This window comes from Phocoena sinus, chromosome 3, assembly GCF_008692025.1.
Source record: "Phocoena sinus isolate mPhoSin1 chromosome 3, mPhoSin1.pri, whole genome shotgun sequence".
Taxonomy (NCBI): domain Eukaryota; kingdom Metazoa; phylum Chordata; class Mammalia; order Artiodactyla; family Phocoenidae; genus Phocoena; species Phocoena sinus.
The window spans coordinates 120773416-120793549 of NC_045765.1; the positions used below are offsets into that span (position 1 = coordinate 120773416).

A 20134-nucleotide genomic window follows, 5' to 3' on the forward strand; every position below is an offset into this window, starting at 1 on the left:
CCCTGAGCACCTACTTTCATCAAGCTGTCTGGAAGAACATCTTTGTGACTAAGTGTAGCTGACGGGTAGTTCTGCTGTCCTGAAATGAATATATCATCTTGACAAGGATCTCCTGCACAGGATGTCTGGGGATGCTTCAAATGAGGGGGAAATAAAAAATAAACAAATAATGATCTTTAAGATGTGAAACCAAAATGATGATGACACTTGAGAGGAGATACTGCTAGACAATGGAAAGATGAAGAACCAAATCAAACATTACCATCATAACTACCATCGATATTAGCACCTTTATAATGGGTGTTAACTATATTTATTTATTATTGTGGTAATCACTTTGTAATACATACATATATCAAACCATCATTATGTATACCTTGAACTAATATAATGTTATATATCAGTTATATCACAATAAAACTGGAAAAAATATTAGTACCTTTAACAGTCTTTCAAAGTTACATGGCAAAATGTTTGTTCTTATGTGTGAAAAGTACATATGAACATATACTGTTAAGATATTCCTTTATAATACTTTTAGTTTTATTTACACTAATACCTAACTTTTAACACTTTGAGCAATAAATTTAGTTATTAATCCAAGTTAAGAGTCCCAAATTTTAAGAGAAACTAAAATATATGCACTCCTGTTGAGCACAGCAAAAAGTTTTTTGGTAAAAAAATTAACTGCTGTTTTTTTTAACAGCACAGTATCACCCAGGATTTCCTTATTAATGATGAGCAATATCAATAAACATACAGTCTTAGAAAACTTGCTTTAGCCTAATTGTATCATACTAATATTAGCTCAGTATTTTCAAAAGCACTGCTCTGATGAAATGCTTTTAAATTTTATTAATTAGAGTTCATATTTTTATATATCAAATAACATCCTTACATTATAGTTTATCTCACTGATACCTTTAGAGAAAAAACAGACTCAATCTCATTATCTCTGAATATTTCTTATAAATATGCTGGGAAGCAAGATGCTTATTTTTCATCTTAATTTAGTTCTAAACACACCTAGCTATATTTTAGAAAACTACAGAGACTGTGATAAATAGCAGTACTGTTACCTTCAAAACAGTGTATGGCTGGCAACACATATACGCAAACTATATCATCATGTTGAAAAATAATCTGAAATCCAGTTCATTATGATATGCCATAGGATACATGTAAATCTAAGGGTTTATAATTTAGTCTTAGAAACCATATCTGCAACAAATCTATCATGTGCAGTTTGTTGCTAGTTCAAACCATGGCTTAGCATTTTTAGATGAAGTTTGATCTAATTTTGTTTATTTATACAATGAATATTACTTTATTTTCCTTTTCCATTTTTGAGATGTGCTTTCAGAATGCATAATAATCAACTCAGCTCACAGCTTGAAGTTTAAACTCAAGCGTGAATGTACGACTATGTCTTTAAATGAACAAGTGCATTATGGATGAAAAAGTTAATAAACGCAACAGACTCAAAGACTCTGACTTGAATAAAAACAAGCAAAAGATACTACTGTTCAAGAATTCGTAAAGAACAATTGTTCCACATGACTATAAAGATTATCCCTGAGTTAATAAAAGCCCCCGGTCTTTACCCCATGGCTTCAGCTGGAATGAGTGCCAGAAATGCAGGGCTTACTTGCCATCATCTCCTCTCTGTTTCAAACTGCTAAGTTACAAAACGATTGTTGCCACTATTATGTAACACAGAAACCAGGTGGTGGCAGGTGACAGAAGGCAAAGCAAGATGGGTGAGGCCCAGCCAGAACAAAGTGAATCGAGGATACTGCTCCTATCCTAGAACAGAGTTAAGCCAGGAGTATATTAAAAAGTAGGAGGAGATTGGGGGTGGTGGGGAAGGAGATACTCAGGAAAAAGCAAAGGACCCAGAAGCAGGGTCACTATGGAAATAAAATTATGGGGGAGAGAAGGCAGCTTTACAACGGGAGAAAGATCTTTTCAGGATGGAGGAAGAGGGGCAGAGGAAACATTTACTTAGAGGCCATGCTACCACCTCAAGTTGTCACGGAAAGAAAAATCTTAAAACAGCCACACAGAGTTTTTCTGTTCTTTCTCCGTTTCTGTCATTCTTATCCCCTGCCCTTAACTTTCATTAAAAGAATAAACCTTTCTTCTTCCCCACTAACGATTATGTGGGTAATAACGGATTTGGGTTTTGCCTTTTCACTGGTACTTAATGCAATTTCTCCAGGCTCACATTTAATCATATTCTGCAAATTATGATTAAACTTAGTTCCAAGTATTTATTTGCCAACCCTCAATCACTAAAGTGAAAATTATTCTTTCCCACAACCCCTCTGTGTATTACACATGGCATAGCCTTAAAACCTTGAGTTAGGGAAAGGAAGCTAATTTTAAGAGAAAGCACTGCAAAGAAAAATAATTTTTTAAAAAACCTCTTAGATTCCTATCGCTCACCCCTTTTTATATAAGAGCTGACTACATCCTTAGTTATGACCACAAAAACGTAGGAGATAAAAACTAAATCAGCTTTGCAGAGTTTTAGAACTAAGCCATGGAAGAACTGGGAGGTAAACAAGATATTTAACCCACAGCACAAATTTATTTTCTAGAATTGTTAAAACATCAAAATGTGGGGTTTCTTCCTCTTCTATGTACTAAAGGTACTGATCTACTACAGGTACTCACTCGAAAAATGTGCCCACCAGAATCTCTTCCGTCTGCAATACTCAAGGCAAGACTGCCTTGGCTGCCATGCAGATCCCTAGAGCTGCCATAGTGACAGTGGCTTACAGCAGTAAAATTGGAATTAAAGGACCTTGACAGCATGCTCTGAATAAAGAGGGGATAGATTTAACAGAGATTAGTGTAGCATGCAAAATTCACAAGACATGTTATGTACATAGACATATATACAAGTAACCCCAATACCACGCAGAAATATCAGGCAACACTGAATTTTCAGTGCCACTGAAAGAAATTGGCACTATTTACCATATATTTACATGAAAACATACAAGTACACACATAAATTATATATAAACCCAACCATTCACATGTTTAAACACCAAAAAAGAAAGTGCAAACATACAGCTGCTTTTATAATGCGATTATTTCTTTTACTCCTGACATATTTTATTAGAAGGTTGTCAGAAGATAGGAATTGATGTTATACCCAGATATACCTGTACGTATATAGTTACACACAGAACACAAACTAGTTTCTTTATAAAGACAAACTTTACCAACATTCAGTTATTTCTAGGTCAAAATGGGTTTCTAGAGAGTCTGCTTCATTTTATAGAAATTAATTCTGTCTTATTAAGTAAATGGAGAGTTTAGACATACATAATACAGCACAAAATATATTTGCAAAAAATATATCTGGCTCTTGGCTATTGCAATTTCTAATAAAAATTATCTTCCACATTTAGGAAAATGTCTTAACATCAGAGAAAAGTTTAACATACACACAGAATTTTAGGATATAACATTTAAGACTCCTACTGCTTTACAATTACCAGGAAAGAAATTTCAATAAATCTAGAAAATGCACATGTAAAACTTTTTTTCCCATTCAAATAGATAGATATTAAAGATTATTATATTTTAGTAGTTAGTAGTGGCTTTGCTGCTTAAACTTGAAGAACCCTTCAAGTTTCACTGATGGAATCCTTCCACGACTGAGTTTACTATAAATGCCTAATTGCCAATCCCAGAGCTGCCTGAGAAATGTACTTCAATAAAAGCACTGCCTGATTCTCACTGTTCCTGCTTGCTTATTCCCAGAGTTAACTACTGTTCTTTCACACGTGGATGCTTTTAGTCATGTCCCTAAACTTTAAGGGTCTGATGGTCAAACCGAGAGAAACCATATTTTGGGCATGACTTACTAGTAAGAAATGCACAAATCCACAAATACTCGTTATGACATTTACAAGCATTTATATATATGTTATGACATATATAATAAGCATTTCTATATTACTCTTAGAAAATACAGATTTTCTCCAGATTATGAAGTTGATCTCTAATACCAAGAAACATTAACATGACATTCCAGAATGAAAAGAATCTGTAAAATTACAATGTACACATTTAGTTATTTTGTGGATTCTGAAGTAAAGACTAAAGAAAAAGCCGAGTTTAACAGACCAGGCCTGTACTTTCCCAAACCATCTCACAAAGAATAAGAATTTGGCAGAGGCAGTTCAGAGGTTCCCCAAACACCTCATTAGAATGTAAAAATAAATTATACACATAACCACACACACAGAGAAACATTTCAGCAACACACCCTCACATGTTACACACAGTTTTAACGTGTCAACTTGAGTGGTCTGATTGACCCTTTTTAATAATATGTTGATCTTGGAACAAAGCCTTTGCTGTCATCTTTGAACATACATGAGGTTTTTGTAAATATTTCACTGATTAAGAAGGCTAAAGTTTGGAATAGGTCTGACTTTGAATTCAGGCTTGTACAGAGACAGCCACATAAAACTGCACTCTGTCACAACACATCAACACATTGTGCAAAGCTCAATTAAGTGCTGGGCAAACGTCCTGGGCACTGTTTTTCACTACATGCTAATAGCTGTATAATAGCAAGTGAACATGGAAATCATCATGTTTTGTTAATCATATTCTGGTTGAGTGCTTATCAGTTTTTAATATAATAAGGAATATTGGCAAATGCTGATATATTAGAAATAATTTTAATTTTGAAATAAATTTTTATTCCTTTTCAATCTCTGTTGATTAGTTTAATTAAATAAGTCTTGAGATTTCTGAGGTGGGATTTATTTTATACATTTGTGTTCCAGGTACAGTTTGCTGCAGCGGTTGGGAAGGAGGGGTTACTACTACAAGGTTAAAAAAAACCAAGTAAGCTTCAATAACTTATTTCTTTCTGTGTTACTACTAAACTCCTCAGCTGGGCAAAGTAGCAACTTTTCCTCTAGAGGTAGGGCAGGCATTGTGAAATCCCCTGAGGAAAATTTTCAAATGTCTACCACACCATTAGAATTATGTTTAAGGGAGAGAAGAGGAGATGCAGAGGATCAAATACAGATCTTCCATCACAGTCTAAATCTTGTTGCCGTGTGTCCTCAAACGGCTTTTCCTAATTTCACTGAATTGATTCTCACCTATAAATTACCAGTGAGCACAACAGGGAAACTACTGTCATGCATTCTCTAAGCAATCATACAGTAAATTCTAAACATGAGGTTTAGAATTTAGAGAGATACAGTGAACAATGAGATGGCTGCTACTTGCTTCCTATTTACTAAAGTCCAGGTGTGTCTGTGTCAGACAGGAAGGTAGTGGAGAATAGCCATCTGAGATGCCAACTAAAAATATAATGATAACCAAACTCATCTCTTCCTCCAAATCTGCTATTCCTCTTCAATATCCAGTTAACAGCAGTCCCAAAAAACAGTTATTCAAGGTACCAATCTCAAGCTTAATCCCTTTTCCTCAATGAATGATTACAGGAATATTCCCATCAGAAGTAAACTCTTATAATCTATTTCAGAATTGCCTCTTGAATTTGTTCCTTTGCCTCTATTCCACTGATATATTTTTCATTCCATTTATTTTCTGGACCATTAGACAGCCTCATAACTCAATCAATTTGACTATAGCCTCTTCCTCCTCAAATCCAGTTCCACACCATCACCAGAAATTTGTTTATAAAAGTTATGTTACCGTTTGCTTAAGAATTTTCCAAATTCCATAGATAAGGCACACAAATTTAAAGAGCCTCAACAGTATGTAGAGAATTACAGCCGAAACAAAATGGAGAGCTGACAACAAAGTCGCCTAATGCTATAGATGCTCAGCTATTTAAAGCTAAGAACAGAATTAAAAAGAGCTAACAATTACAGAGGTTCAATGTGAATTGACATAAGGTATTAATCACATTTTAGACACTGATTTCTGAAAAACTTAAAGAATTTTTAAAAATAATGATTAACTGAGGTTGTATATGCTCAGCTGTTTTTAAAAATATCTTATATCAATAAACAAAGTTAAAATAATCCTTGGGTAAAATCCACTGAGAGATATGAAGCTAAATCTTGAAGAACGAATATGCCTTATATACTTGGGCCATGGAACTGCCCCAAAGTATCAGTTTTAAGCATAATTTAAAAAAATTTTATCTCCTGTCAAAAAAGGAATATCTATACATAAGGTTATAAACTGAACATGAGCTTATTTCCAAACTACATTATACTACACTAGAGCCACAGACACCTGAGTTCAAATAGGTCAGAAATGCAATTCAGGAAAGTCAAGAGTAAATGCCATGCCAGAAGCCATCTGAGTCAGTGACAGTGTTAGTCATACAACATGAACTGGGGAAAAAAATCTTAGGTGAAAGATATACATTTACAATACATTTCTTGTTATTCTGTTAACTATATGGTAAATTGCTATTTCTGTAAACATATTTACATAATTAATTATTAATAGAGCAGGAAGCCAGAAAATAAGAGGTAAACATGTACATATGTGTATTATTTGTAGTATGACACAATCTAAACAAGATACACACCTAAATACATAAAATGAAGGTAAGCCCATTAGAAAACACTAAGGAGTAAGAGAAGGGAAAGAAGTTTATATTGACATCTCAACTGTTTTGAGACTGGCTAAGTCTAAACTTGGACCTCTAATCTCACTACCAAGGAAAAACTTCTAGAATATAGGTATATATTCAATAATTCAGAGTATCTTGTTTCATTAACAAAGACTGCCAAATATTTTAAAGGAAAATTAGTAAATTCATAAATAGGAGATTGAAAAATTCATGTTTAATTACCTTTTCTAACTTTTTGGCCTCAATGTGTCGTAGTACTTGTTCTCGCCAATCGTGAGGAACTTTACTTTTTCCTGGAGGATCTAATAATGAATGTTCAGAACCAACCCTTGCATTTGGTCTTTTTGAAGGACTAGTCCGTGAATAATTGAAATCACTAACTGACATAGTTCTCTCTGGTATTTCACTAACAGAGGGTCGAGCACTCTGAGGCCTTGATGCATTTGGACCATCAATGCTGTATGTTCGTGCAGAAAGAGGTCTCTGTGATCCTGACATTATTGGAGGAGTTCTTCCCACTGAATGTAACTCTCTGTATGATAAATAATCTCCTTCAGGAACTTGGGCCCGCCTCGTGGGACCTGGCTCACCAAGATTTACAGAGGCTGTAGAGGATACACTACTCTGTCGCTGAATCGTAGTTCGCGATGCTCCAGGAATGAGTCGGTCATTTGGTGAGATGGCCCACATTTCCCCATGTCTTCCTGGACCAAGTCTCTGATGTAAATGGTATCCAGTATTAGCTCGAACATTGTTATGATTAGAGAAATTCATATTGGCAGAATGTTTAGCATAACTGTGATTTTCTGTACTCTCTGATCTAGGAAAGCGCTGCAGAGGCAAATTGACATGGTCTACTTGGGGATTTTGTTTGGAGTGCCACAAAGTGTCCTTGACTGTAGCACTGCTACTGTACTGGATATTATACTGTGGAGGACCATATATTTGAGGCGTGGACTGTGGGCCACTTGTTGTGGGGCCTCTTATTATATTTGGTTCTTCAGGATTATAATTTGAATCAAACTTGAAAACTGCCTTTGTACCTGCTATTAAATCAGAAGATGAAGAAGAACCAGTAAATACTTGCAATGGTTGATCATACAAAAGCGTAGCTGACTTGCTCCTGACTATGTTTTTTCCATCAATAGTAGATGTTACTTTAACTGTTGCACTTGGCTGCTGAGGTCCATTATCACTAAGTATGTCATAGATTTTTAGCCCGCCAGTCTCCATATTAGTTATGCTATGAGATTTCACAACAGATCCAATTGGCCCACTTCTCTGAGGGGAGAGATCTTCAGTGCTTTTGGAAAGACCCGCATCAACAGAAGAACTGGTGTCATGTGGTTCAGTCCTCCTAGGAGACTGTGGAGTTCCCTCAGAACGTCCATTTACTTTATTTATGCATTCAAGAGTAGGATACTTGTTTCCATTATCCAAGTGCTCAGCCTCTCCTTTAGCATTATTGCTTAAAAAGCCTGTTTTAAGCACTGTATCCTCTGTCTTTGATCTTTCCACTATCTCTGGCTGAAATGTATCATTAGTTACAAGTTTATTAAGATTCATATTGATATGGTCTAATTTGTGAGATTCATTAGATGTGGCTGTTGAGTCAACACCTTTTTCAATAAGAACTAATCGCTCTTCAATATTCAAATCATATTCAGGTAAGTTAAAATCTTTCTTATCAGGAACCTCGGTTTTTTCCTCTGTTGAATGATTTAAAATATCTCCATTTTGTAAAAGGCTGTTAAAATTTTCATCTTCTTGCCTAAAACAAAGAAAATTTTATCACAAACATCATAAAGCCCAGTTTTCTTAGTAATGGGGAACATTAACAACTAATTAATTAATGTGTAGGTACATAAAGATAAGAGCATTGATGGGAGTTACAGATAAAAGGCCTTTATTATCAAGCATGTAATTTAAAAATATTATTTTAACAGTCAGATAATATAGATTTATATTAAATGGAGACAAGGTAAAGCATACTAATTAAAATTCATAGATAAGATTAATTTTCATCAATATCATCAATCTATCACAATAGTTTAATAGAGCTAAACAATGAAGAAAAATGTGATTATGTAATGAAATAATTCTCTTCTACTTCTGCATCTTTTCATGACTGTGTTAAAACATGAAATGCTTGAAAGATGGGCACATACATGGAGGAAAGGCCAGTAAGTTGAATAGTTAAGTAAAAAGCACAGAATATTTATACAAATAGTTCTGAAACCTCACATTATTGATCAGTTAATCATATTAACTAAGTAGGTATTATTAGATTCAAATATATATAAGGAAATTATACAAAGAACTAAACAAGCACTCAAAGATCTACAAAATATGAAGAAAGATCAAAAGAGAAACTAAATCTAATCATTTTTCTGTGACTACACTGTATTTGGCAAATATTTATAAAATGTACCATTCCAAAATTATAGAAGATATGTATTTCTATTTGGTGATATGAAAACATATTTGTGTCCTCTTTGTAAATATTCAAGTTACGTTTCAACAAATTCTTTAATACTGATCTTCCCATTAGGTAACAAAAAATATTACTAGAAATACAACAAAAAAGGTGTGGCTATATCCCTTTCTTAGTCTTTATTTCATTACAAAAAACATGACTTAGACTAAACTACTTCCCCAACAATATCAGTAAAATTTTACTATTTGACAAATTAATCATTATCTTAACCTCTAAGAGGTTTTAAAATTAATATTTTACCATACTGATCTTAGCCTCAAATTCAGAAGATAGATATAAATGATTAATCATAACTACAACTACATAATAGTTAAGCTCAATTTGAGACATAAAATTCATCTTTCTTTTAAAGCAATGCAAATCAATGCATAGAAAAATTTGACTTAAATATGCCTGGAATTTAAGAACTATTTAACTCTAAAAATTAGTTAACAATATCCATACAATAAGCTTTAGATTCAGTAGTAACCCAAATCTTTCTATTAAGCACTCTAGCTGATACAACAAAATGAAAGTAAAATGGTATAGTCTCACTTTGATAACAACACTTCTTGAGAACCCTAGTAATAAATTTCTTTTAAAATTCACCCAAATTCAAGCCTGTAGGAAGTAAATCTTGTTTCAGTGAGTTTGACCTACAAATTTAACTCTAAACGAAAAATACAGCACTAATCAGAAATATCTGATTGAACCCTTTAATGATAACCCCCAAAGTGACTCTGCATTTCTAACTCTAAAAATACCCCTTTTAATTTGAATTATTCCGAACAGGCTCTTTATGTTGTAATACCTAGAAATATTATAAAACTGTTCAACCTTTTTAATGAGGAGAATTAGAATATATTTTAAATCTTTTCTCCCCCATTTAAAAGACTGATTTAAAATGGAAATGTATAAAAGCTAAATAATTAGTAGTAAAGTGGGGAAGAAACCATATACTGCCTGAACCATTTCTATAATATTAATTTGTAAAATCTCTTGTTTTAATAATATATATTTATTTGTCTATTTATTGTACAAATAAATTATTTTGTTAAGATGTTCACAAACCTGATTTTGGAATTAATACCAATATGAGTTTGTTTCACTGGAGAGCAGAGTGAGGTATCTTGACTACTATCAGTATTAAGAGAAACTGAATCAGACATCCGAGATGGAGAAGAACAGTTGCTGTTATTCTGATTGCTATTGTGTGTAACTTCATCTGATAAAGAATCTGTATCCTTTGTATCATCTGAAACAAAAAAACCTTAAGCTATTGATAAAGCCAAGAAGAATTTCCAGTGATGACAAATGGCATTTATATTGTCCTGGTTCAATATATAATGTAAAGAATTATATGGTTAAGAAGATAACCAGAGGCTCACCTCTGAAAACTCAGTCCTAATACATAAAAAGATTAAAGAATCTAGAAATAGTGATACCTTCAATTAGTTTGTTTTTAGTGATACCTGTAGTTTTTTTAAAAAATATGACCAATGCTAGTTACCCAGAATTTGGTTTAGTTTAAACTACTGACAAGATGATATCACACAATGTTTAAGGCCATCAATTAGTTTTAGTGAATATGCTTTTCCACACATCTTTAGTTTTAAGCAGTCATAATAGTAAGAAATACATAGTACAGTTCATAACCTTTGTAAACTTTTCTGGGGTAGAAATTATTTCATACATGTATGGAATTGTTTTCATCTATTCTGATAATAAAAATGAGCAGCACAATCAACCAAAAAACAAACACCAAACAAATTCAGAAATTTTCACAAGGTCAGTTTTCCACTTTTTAAAATCATTTCAAAGAATTGTATATGAATAGTGAACTCTCAATATGTGAGATGGATTTGTAACAACTATATAAACAGAAAGATTGTTGTAAGTATCTTTACAACCCTAAAGGCTGTTTTTAACTTACTCAATTCTAGCCGAATCATAGAAATAGTACATACAGACATGTAGTCATAGGTGATTATATGAATTTTTTGCTGTTCCAAATATCTCAGTTCAAGTAGTCTGGATTGTGTTTACAGTTGAAAACAGTAGCACATGGGGCTCTGTAACTTCAACTTTAAGGTATTTGGGTTTTGGATTCTGAATTTTTAAAATACTGTTAAACTATATGGCACTTAAGTTCTCTCCTAGACATATTCTTCTTCTACCTCCTTATCATGGGGCAATTGTGACAGTTAGATAATAACATGTATACTATTTAGCACAGTAATTAACAATTAGTAACAAATATCAGTACCATTATTAATATGAAACCCCAAGCTATCCTCCAAAGGGCCACCCTGATAGTAAGTTTCATTAATGCCATAAAGGTAAAGGCTGGATAAACCTCTGGTGTAGATAATGTAGAGATGTTCAGACATTTGGTGGAGAGGAGTGAGGGAAGGATAAAAGGAAGGGATAGAGACTCTTCAAGTTCTCTTTCCTTTCCAAGAGTCTGAGATTCCATGTCAGGTGGGGGTGGGGGTGGGGATGTTAAAAAGAAGTACTGGGAGAGATAAAGTAACAAGCAGCATCTGTTATACATCAGGTACTATGCTAGGTCTGAGGGCACAAATCCGATATATTTGAAAGTCACAAAACCCTTCATTAGCCTTATTGTATGTCTAATATACACACACACAAAACTAAGGAGCACAAAGATCATACAGCAAATAAGTGGTAGAGATGGAATCATAATCTAGGCTTATTTGCCTATAAAATCTATGACATGTAAGTAAACTTGCACAAATGAGGGAAGAGAAAAGATCCATCAAGATTTTTCTTTAAAAACGAGAGGTAAGGAATAGACCTTTTAGAAAGGCATGTTTTAAAAATTGTTTCTAAGAAGTGTTTTAAATAACATAATGACATTTAGTGAAATTTATTTGAAAAAATGTATAAACTTATTCAGCCAATTTCTATTCTTAGTGCTTTCCTTTAACACCTAACCTTTTTTGTTATTACTAAGTGCTACCACTTTGGGCTGGTTAATAGAGGTTTCAATTAATGGTGGTCGCATCTCTGCCATTTTCATCTCTTCATCAGAAGAAAGTTCTTCAGATTCCTAATTTAAAGAAAAAAGAGAGAAAATATTTATAAAAATAAATTTTGGTTTCTTTAAATATTAAGTCATAAGAACTTCAAAGAGAAACAAATACTTAGAACAGGTAAAAAAAACCTTTTTAAGGTAATAGTGAATAAAACTAGTATATGACTTAAATTTTTCAAGACATGGCTATAAACCTATGAAAATTATTAACAGTACACCGAAGTGCCTAAGGTATAATTTTCTGTGCAGTCCTTAATCCAACTGTATTAATGATTGGTATGTACCTGGTAATATGTCAAGTGCCAGAGAAACAAAAATGAGTAAATAAAACACAATCCCTGCCATCGAAAAACTCAAGTTTAGTGAAGGTACTCTAATAAAAAGTCTATTCCTAACCCTCAAATTTATTCCCTCAAGTATCACTGGGTTCCAATGGTAGACTGTCCCAGACTATCTACCATTGAGTGCTGTTAGCACACAAAAAAGACCTTGTCATCAACAAATATTAATAGAAAAATTTAAACACTGTATATAGTGTATATAAAATCAGATCTACTACAGGTTAAATTATTCCTAGTTAATATGATAAAAATAAATAAAAGCTCTTAAAAGGGTGTTCTATTAAAAATACTAAGATTTCTAGGTGCTTTAAGAGTGCCATAATAAGACATGGACTGGAGTCAGAAAACTGTTTCAGTAAGAAGGCCAGAGAGTAAATATTTTACACTTTGAAAGCCATACAGTCTCTTGTTTCAACCAACCAATTCTGCTGCTGTGGCACAAGAGTAGTCACAGGCAATATGTAAACAAACTACCATGGCTGTGTGCCAGTAAAACTAAATTTCATCTAATTTTTCACATTTCACAAAATACTTTCTTTTGAATTTTATTCAACCATTCAATAATGTAAAAGCTGTTCTTAGCTTGCAAGCCACACAAAAACAGGCAGTGGGCTGGATTTGGGCCATAGGCCATAGTTTGCCAACCCTGTTCCAAACTGCACTACAACAGAGTTAGACTGCTAAGTAGATTAGGGAGAGAATGTAAATTGGATTTAGTCTTGAAGGGTGAGTTAAGAGGGAACTCACATTCTGAGTAGGGGAAAGCATGGAAGTAAGAAAAGGTATGCCAAGTCAGCTCCATGCAGCTGGAACTTAAGATAAGTGGCAGGAGACAGAAAAGGCAGACTGGAACGGATAGTAAAAGGTTATGCTCTGAGTATGAACTCAATTAAGTATGTATTGGTCATTACTGAAAGCTGACAAGCCAGGAACTCACAAGATCAGATTCTTTTAAAATAGTAACTCTGGTATTAAAGATGTATGAAAAGAAAAAGAGACTGGCAGAAAGGAAACTAGCTATACTGATAGTCCTGAAGAAAAAAAGACTACATCTGTCCTGCAATGGCAGTGATGGATAGTAAAGAAAAAAAGAATTTGACAGAAATTTTGCAATTAACAGGACTTGATTGATAGAATGAATGTGAAGAATGAGATAAAAGGACAAGGAGGTCTGTCTCAATCTTTGACATCTGCAGCATTTAAACTGACCAGGCCTTCTCCTTCATGAAATTATATTATACCTGGGCTTCTGGGAACTGTCGTCTCCTAAATCTCCTCCCACCTTTCTGTTTCCTTTGCTCATCTCAATTAATCTTCCTGCAGTTAGCTCATATTCTTTCCTTTCTTACTCTTTCTCCCTGGATATTGCATTTTCTCCAATGATTATGTTTAATGTAGATAATTCTGCTAATAAGTCTTCAGTGGCTCCCTGAAGACTACAGTGTAGAACATCAAGTCCAAACTTCTTAGCAGAGGTATTAAGGGCTTCAAAATCAGGATCCAACCTACTTTACTAATTTTATTCATATACTATAACCCCTGACATATTCAGTCGGATGGAACATGCTCTTTTCTACATTTTCTAAATACCATGCTTTTGCTCTCACTATTCCTTCCATTTCATTCAATTCTCCTATTTCTGCTAATTGAAACACTTCAAAATACAGGTTAAATGCTTCATTCACTTAAAGCATCCACGGTTCTTCGTAGCCAGAAAATATCTCCTTTCTAAATTTCTGTAGCAGTTAATATCTCCAGCAGTGTATGAAGGGAATATAAAATGGTGTAATCACTTTTGGAAAACTGTCTGGCAGTTAAACATAAAGTTACCATACAGTCTAGCAATTCTACTCTGAGGTATATACCCAAGAGAAAAGAAAATATATATCCACACAAAAACTTGTATACAAAGATTCAAAGAAGCCTTATTCATTATAGCCAAAATGTGGAAATAACCCAAATGTCCATAATGGATGATTACAATGAAATATTATTCAGATATTAAAAAATGCATGAAGTACTGATTCATGCTACAACATGAATAGTCTTGACATTATGTTAAGTGAAAGAAACAGTTACAAAGACCACATATCAGATGATTACATTTATATGAAACGCCAAGGACAGCCAAATCTAGAGATGCAGATAAAGTATATTACTAGTTGTCTAAAACTTGGGGGGATGGAGAAATTATAGGGAGACAACTAAGAAGTACCGGCTTTCTCTTGGGGTAATGACAATGTTCTAAAAGTGACTGTGGTGAGGACTGCACAACTTTTAGTAAACTGAAAAACCACTGAACTGCACCCTTTATTTAAATGAGTGAATTGTATGAGTCATATCTCAATAAAGCTTTTTTTAAAAAAAAAGTTACAGTTTTTATTGATCCACGGGAAGAATCTCTTTAAAAAAAGTCTCAGGGGCTTCCCTGGTGGCACAGTGGTTGAGAGTCCGCCTGCCAATGCAGGGGACACGGGTTCGTGCCCTGGTCCGGGAAGATCCCACATGCCGCGGAGTGGCTGGGCCCGTGAGCCATGGCCGCTGAGCCTGTGCGTCCGGAGCCTGTGCTCCGCAACGGGAGAGGCCACAACAGTGAGAGGCCCGCGTACCGCAAAAAAAAAAAAAAAGTCTCAGATATTCAAGAAAAAAATTACTTCATAAGCAATGATAGATGCCTAAAGAAGTCAAATAATTGAAGTACACCTACAGCAACTTTTCATTTTTTTTAACATCTTTATTGGAGTATAATTAACAATGGTGTGTTAGTTTCTGCTGTATAACAAAGTGAATCAGTTATACATATACATATGTCCCCATATTTCTTCCCTCTTGCATCTCCCTTCCTCCCACCCTCCCTATCCCACCCCTCTAGGTGGTCACAAAGCAGCGAGCTGATCTCCCCGTGCTATGCGGCTACTTCCCACTAGCTATCTATTTTATGTTTGGTAGTGTATATATGTCCATGCCACTCTCTCACTTTGTCACAGCTTACCCTTCCCCCTCCCCATGTCCTCAAGTCCATTCTCTATGTCTGTGTCTTTATTCCTGTCCTGCCCCTAGCTTCTTCAGAAGCAATTTTTTTTTTTAAGATTCCATATATATGTGTTAGCATACGATATTTGTTTTTCTCTTTCTGACTTACTTCACTCTGTATGACAGACTCTAGGTCCATCCACCTCACTACAAATAACTCAATTTTGTTTCTTTTTATGGCTGAGTAATATTCCATTGTATATATGTAACCTTTTCATTTTTAAGTTACAGAAATAAAAGCAATTGCCATTATGAATTTTACAGAATTAGAACAACACTGCCACAATCTGATTTACATAGTAGGGACTTCCCTGGTGGTCCAGTGGGTTAGACTCCGCACTCCCAATGCAGGAGGCCCAGGTTCAATCCTTCCTCAGGGAACTAGATCCCACCTGCATGCCGCAACTAAGAAGGAGTCCGCATGCCAAAACTAAAGATCGTGCATGCCACAACTAAGACCTGGTGCAACCAAAATAAATAAATATTTTTTTAAAAGACATAATTTACATAGTAAAAATTTTATATCCACTGTACTCCAATTTTTAAAGTGATAAATTAATGGTATAGAAAATATTATGAGATTTCTCAATGGCAAATGCATTAGCATATGTTCTGCTATCAGTATCAAGTTTCTCCTATCTTTAGTTAGCAACAATATTAAATTCTTACCATTTATCACTACTCCAGAATAATCATAAAGCCATACCTCAAAAACATCATCATGATTAACAATATGCTTCAAGTTCTCAGAGGCTTTCATATTTGCAGTCACTGGCGGATTCCCAGGACTGACCTCAGCTTCAGGTTCACTGGTCTTCGGTATAGAGTTTCCTATCATATACTTTTCTCTTTCATCAGCTTTGCTTCTTACTGGAGTAATACTTTCTGAAGTCTAAGTAAAAGAAAAGATAAAGAATTCACATTCTTTATATCTATTCTTGTATTAAAGTTCAGATGAAATTTTAACAGTAATTTAGTATCTTCCTATTCTGGATAAACCGAAGAAACTTTAAACATGGAAATCTGTAGGACTCACAGATAAAATGCTCATTTGGGGAACAGGTGGTCCCAAAGGTCCACGAGCCACATTAAACTTTACAATTTAGCTGAGGCTACACTTCATCCTAGAAGTTGCAAAGCTGGTATTTATGAGTGAGTCACTTAGCTCAGCACGCTCAAAATCAGGATGGCTAGATATTTTCCTGCTCATTGTGGAATATATAGTAACTCTAGTGACTTCTGTTTCTGTGATACAATGGCAGGGGGGGAGGGGGGGCGTCAATTAAAGAACACACAATTTAGGGATTAGTGTAGGTTTCAGAAACATCCCGAGGAAATGCCAATGGTCTGTCATAACAATTACATTTAAAATTAAAACTGGGTAGAGTGAATCAATATTACCAGGGGAAAAAGTATTTCTATAAGAATGAATTTTCTGACATTTGTTATGTTATTCTTTGTTCAGGCAATGATTTTTCAAAGGCTACGCTGACACTCCCCTGCCCATATGGACAGTCTGTAACCACACTGAAGTGGTAATAATAGCAATTAGGGAGTTTGCTCACTATTAAAGCTTTTAGTTCAGATATTTGAGAACACTGCCCTAAGTTTGGAAGTACATTTTCTTGTAAACAAAAAGGACCATTATATCATTTATCATTTAAAAATTTTAAAGAACCTAAAACAGGTTTTGGTCAATGCTTTTGAATTTTCTAACCTTTACACCCACATCATTATTTAAAACTTGCTGATCTTCATGTGGTTTCAAATCTTTGCCAGAGTCTTCGTTAGTCTCTTCATCTTTTAATCTATGGACAATGGTTTGAACAGTTTTAACCATATTCTTAAGCTCATCTGGGTATGGTGTTGGATATCTCTTTAAATTTCCCTCCTAGAGAAATAAAATAAGCACAATTTAAAATACAGATAAATATTTCTTTTTTAAAACATTTTTATTGGAGTATAGTTGATTTACAATGTTGTGTTAGTTTCAGGTGTACAGCAAAGTGAATCAGTTATACATACACATATACCCACTCTTTTTTAGATTCCTCTTTTCCCATATAGGCCATTAAAGAGTACTGACTAGAGTTTCCTGTGTTATACAGTAGGTCCTTATTAGTTATCTACAGATAAATATTTCTAATGTCAATCTCAAAATTTAATCTATAATCCATCTTAATTACATTGCTCATAGGGGTAACTGTGAAGACAGATGATAGGCCTTTGAAAGAATTTTAGACTCAATAAAGTATGGTTTTATCGATAATCGAAAACTTCACAGTTACAGATTTCAATGTTTTAAAAGCTTTTTTTTTAGTAGACTTAAATATATTCCATTTGGAGATATATGGTGTGGATATTGCCAACATCACCACCTCTTGGCTTTGAAACAGATATATGTTTTCCAGCTAGATGTTTATGCAAACATACATAAAATTCCTAGATTATTATGACTTATGTGCTGGGAACCACACACTTCTAAGGTTAATCTAATTATCATTTTCTGGGATTCAGTTAGTTTTATTATATAAGGGGAAAAAATTACATCCATAAGTAACTAGGAAATGTGTATTTGCTACTTCTATCACTGCAACACAGTCTAACAAAGAAACAAAATGTTCATATCAAAGAGTTCTTTATCCCTATAATATATATAAATAAATCACTAAAGAAAGGAAAGGGGGAAATAATCTGTTTTTCTCTTATATTTATACACACTATGAAATTTGGCTTTTAATTGCATAATTTTATATTGTTCTCGAATACTTTCACATGATAAATGTATTGGATTAATAAAATTTCAAGTGCCTTGAGGGCAAAATAGCACAGATTAGCTATATAGTACCCAATAAATATCAGCAGACCTGTTCAAAATTTGAAGGAAAAAAGAATAGACTCACTCTAGGAGGTGCTTCCCTTTCATCTTTGTCTTCATCACATTCAAATGCCACTTGAGCCCGCTGTTTTCTCTGTTCCTCCCACAATGAAGGATTAAAACTTTCATTATCTGATATGAACATAACTAGAGAAAAACAAACAAAACCCCACTGTATTTTACTATAATTATGAAAAACTATTACTTGCTCATAATTTTCTTTATGAGGTATGTTCATTAAGATAAATCAAGACCGGTCAATGTCAGCAGCTATAAATGCTACACTAACAACTAGGCTGTGTTTCCAACATTTCTTCACAGTATCAATGACATATCTTTTCTTCCTTAAAGCTGATTTGTCTTGTTTTGTTACCAGAAGGATCCCTGAAGAGAATATAACAATTAAGACACTATAGATATGTGATTATGTGCAGTTCCCTACAAAAAGTAACATGGTAATATATAAATTATTTCATCCAGGTTCTGGCATTCAGAAACCTTCCTAATTCCAACATTGTTCATTATGTACTGGGGGAGGGGTGTTAAGTCAGAAAGAGGGAAATATTTTGGTAAAAAATGACTACTCCGATGGCATGTAAGTACATCTTTGCATGAAACATTATATATAGCTTTACTACGTAAATAAAGTAATTACAAGATATTCTCTATCAAAACTAAGGAAAATTGAAAATTTAACATAAACTCAATACCTACATATCCTGCTATCTGATATTAATATTAAAGATGTGACAACTGTCACAACTTCTTGCTTATTAGGCAACTAAAAAAAGCTTAAAAAATTAATCCACCTGACTATTATATATCACCTTATAGAAGTTTGTGTAGTACAAAATAAAATCACAACTTATTTTCTGCCCATTAGAAGAAAACAACAAAAGGGATTAAAAGCACCTAAAATTAGTTAATATAAAAACTGAAATTCCTGGACTACCCAAATATGGTCAGTTTGATTATTTATGCAAAACTAGCCATAATTATCATTTATTTTTAGCCCTTATTTTGGGCTTCTTAACCTTCTTTAATCTCATATCCAAAGTAAGAATGCCATGAAACCAAATACTAACAACAGGAATAAAGCTTTGAGATGCACCTTCTTCTTTGTTTTCATTACTTGACTCAAAAATTTAATTGCTTTGTGTTGCTGCTTAATATTAAATGAATTAGAGTGTTTGCTCTTGTTTGTTTGTCCAACGTGGTTCAAACTCCTGGGAAACCCTATTGACATACTTTTTGTGGTATACTTGGAAAGGCAAGCAGAGTCAACAGTTTCCAACAAAGTCTATTTCCAGGATTGAGAAGATTTCTCCTCCCGCCTCAGGCTTTTTTGTTACCAGGATTCCTGAAGAGAATCTAACAATTAAAACACTATAGATATGTGATTTTGTGCAGTTCCCTCAGTTTCCTACAAAAAGTAACATGGTAATATATAAATTATTTCATTCAAGGTTTGGCATTCGGAAATAATCTTCCAAATCCCAATACTGTTCATTATGTACTGGGGGTGGGGATGGGGGTTAAGACTCCACCAGCCTAGCCCAGAAATCTCTAAGAGTTTTAGATTACATCAAAGCAATTTTACACCAGAATTTTTTCAGAACCCCAAAGAAAACTTTTACCATGCCTCTCACTCCTGTCAACTTCTGGTCACCTACACTTTCTACCCTTTAGTGTAAATCTCCCATCTTTTGCGATTCAGGGCATCAGGTAGTAACATCACTTTTTCTGCATT

At 34.1% G+C, this 20134-nt stretch overlaps 1 protein-coding gene across 13 annotated transcripts in view; it reads right to left on the reverse strand.

Annotated features, from left to right (window-relative positions):
- ERBIN (erbb2 interacting protein) overlaps positions 1-20134 on the reverse strand; it is a 110679-nt gene that overhangs the window by 7229 nt on the left and 83316 nt on the right. For 3 of the 13 annotated variants that reach the window (XM_032625205.1, XM_032625204.1, XM_032625201.1), the window contains exons 16-21: positions 18410-18531; positions 17224-17397; positions 16213-16398; positions 12033-12147; positions 10146-10329; positions 6821-8369 (exon numbers count right to left, since the gene is read on the reverse strand). In XM_032625205.1, coding sequence (XP_032481096.1) covers positions 6821-8369; positions 10146-10329; positions 12033-12147; positions 16213-16398; positions 17224-17397; positions 18410-18531 — 2330 coding nt within the window. Of the gene's footprint in view, positions 1-14; positions 135-2679; positions 2824-6820; positions 8370-10145; positions 10330-12032; positions 12148-16212; positions 16399-17223; positions 17398-18409; positions 18532-20134 lie in introns of all 13 variants that reach the window. The other 10 variants (XM_032625195.1, XM_032625193.1, XM_032625197.1 and 7 more) reach the window with 7 other exon arrangements.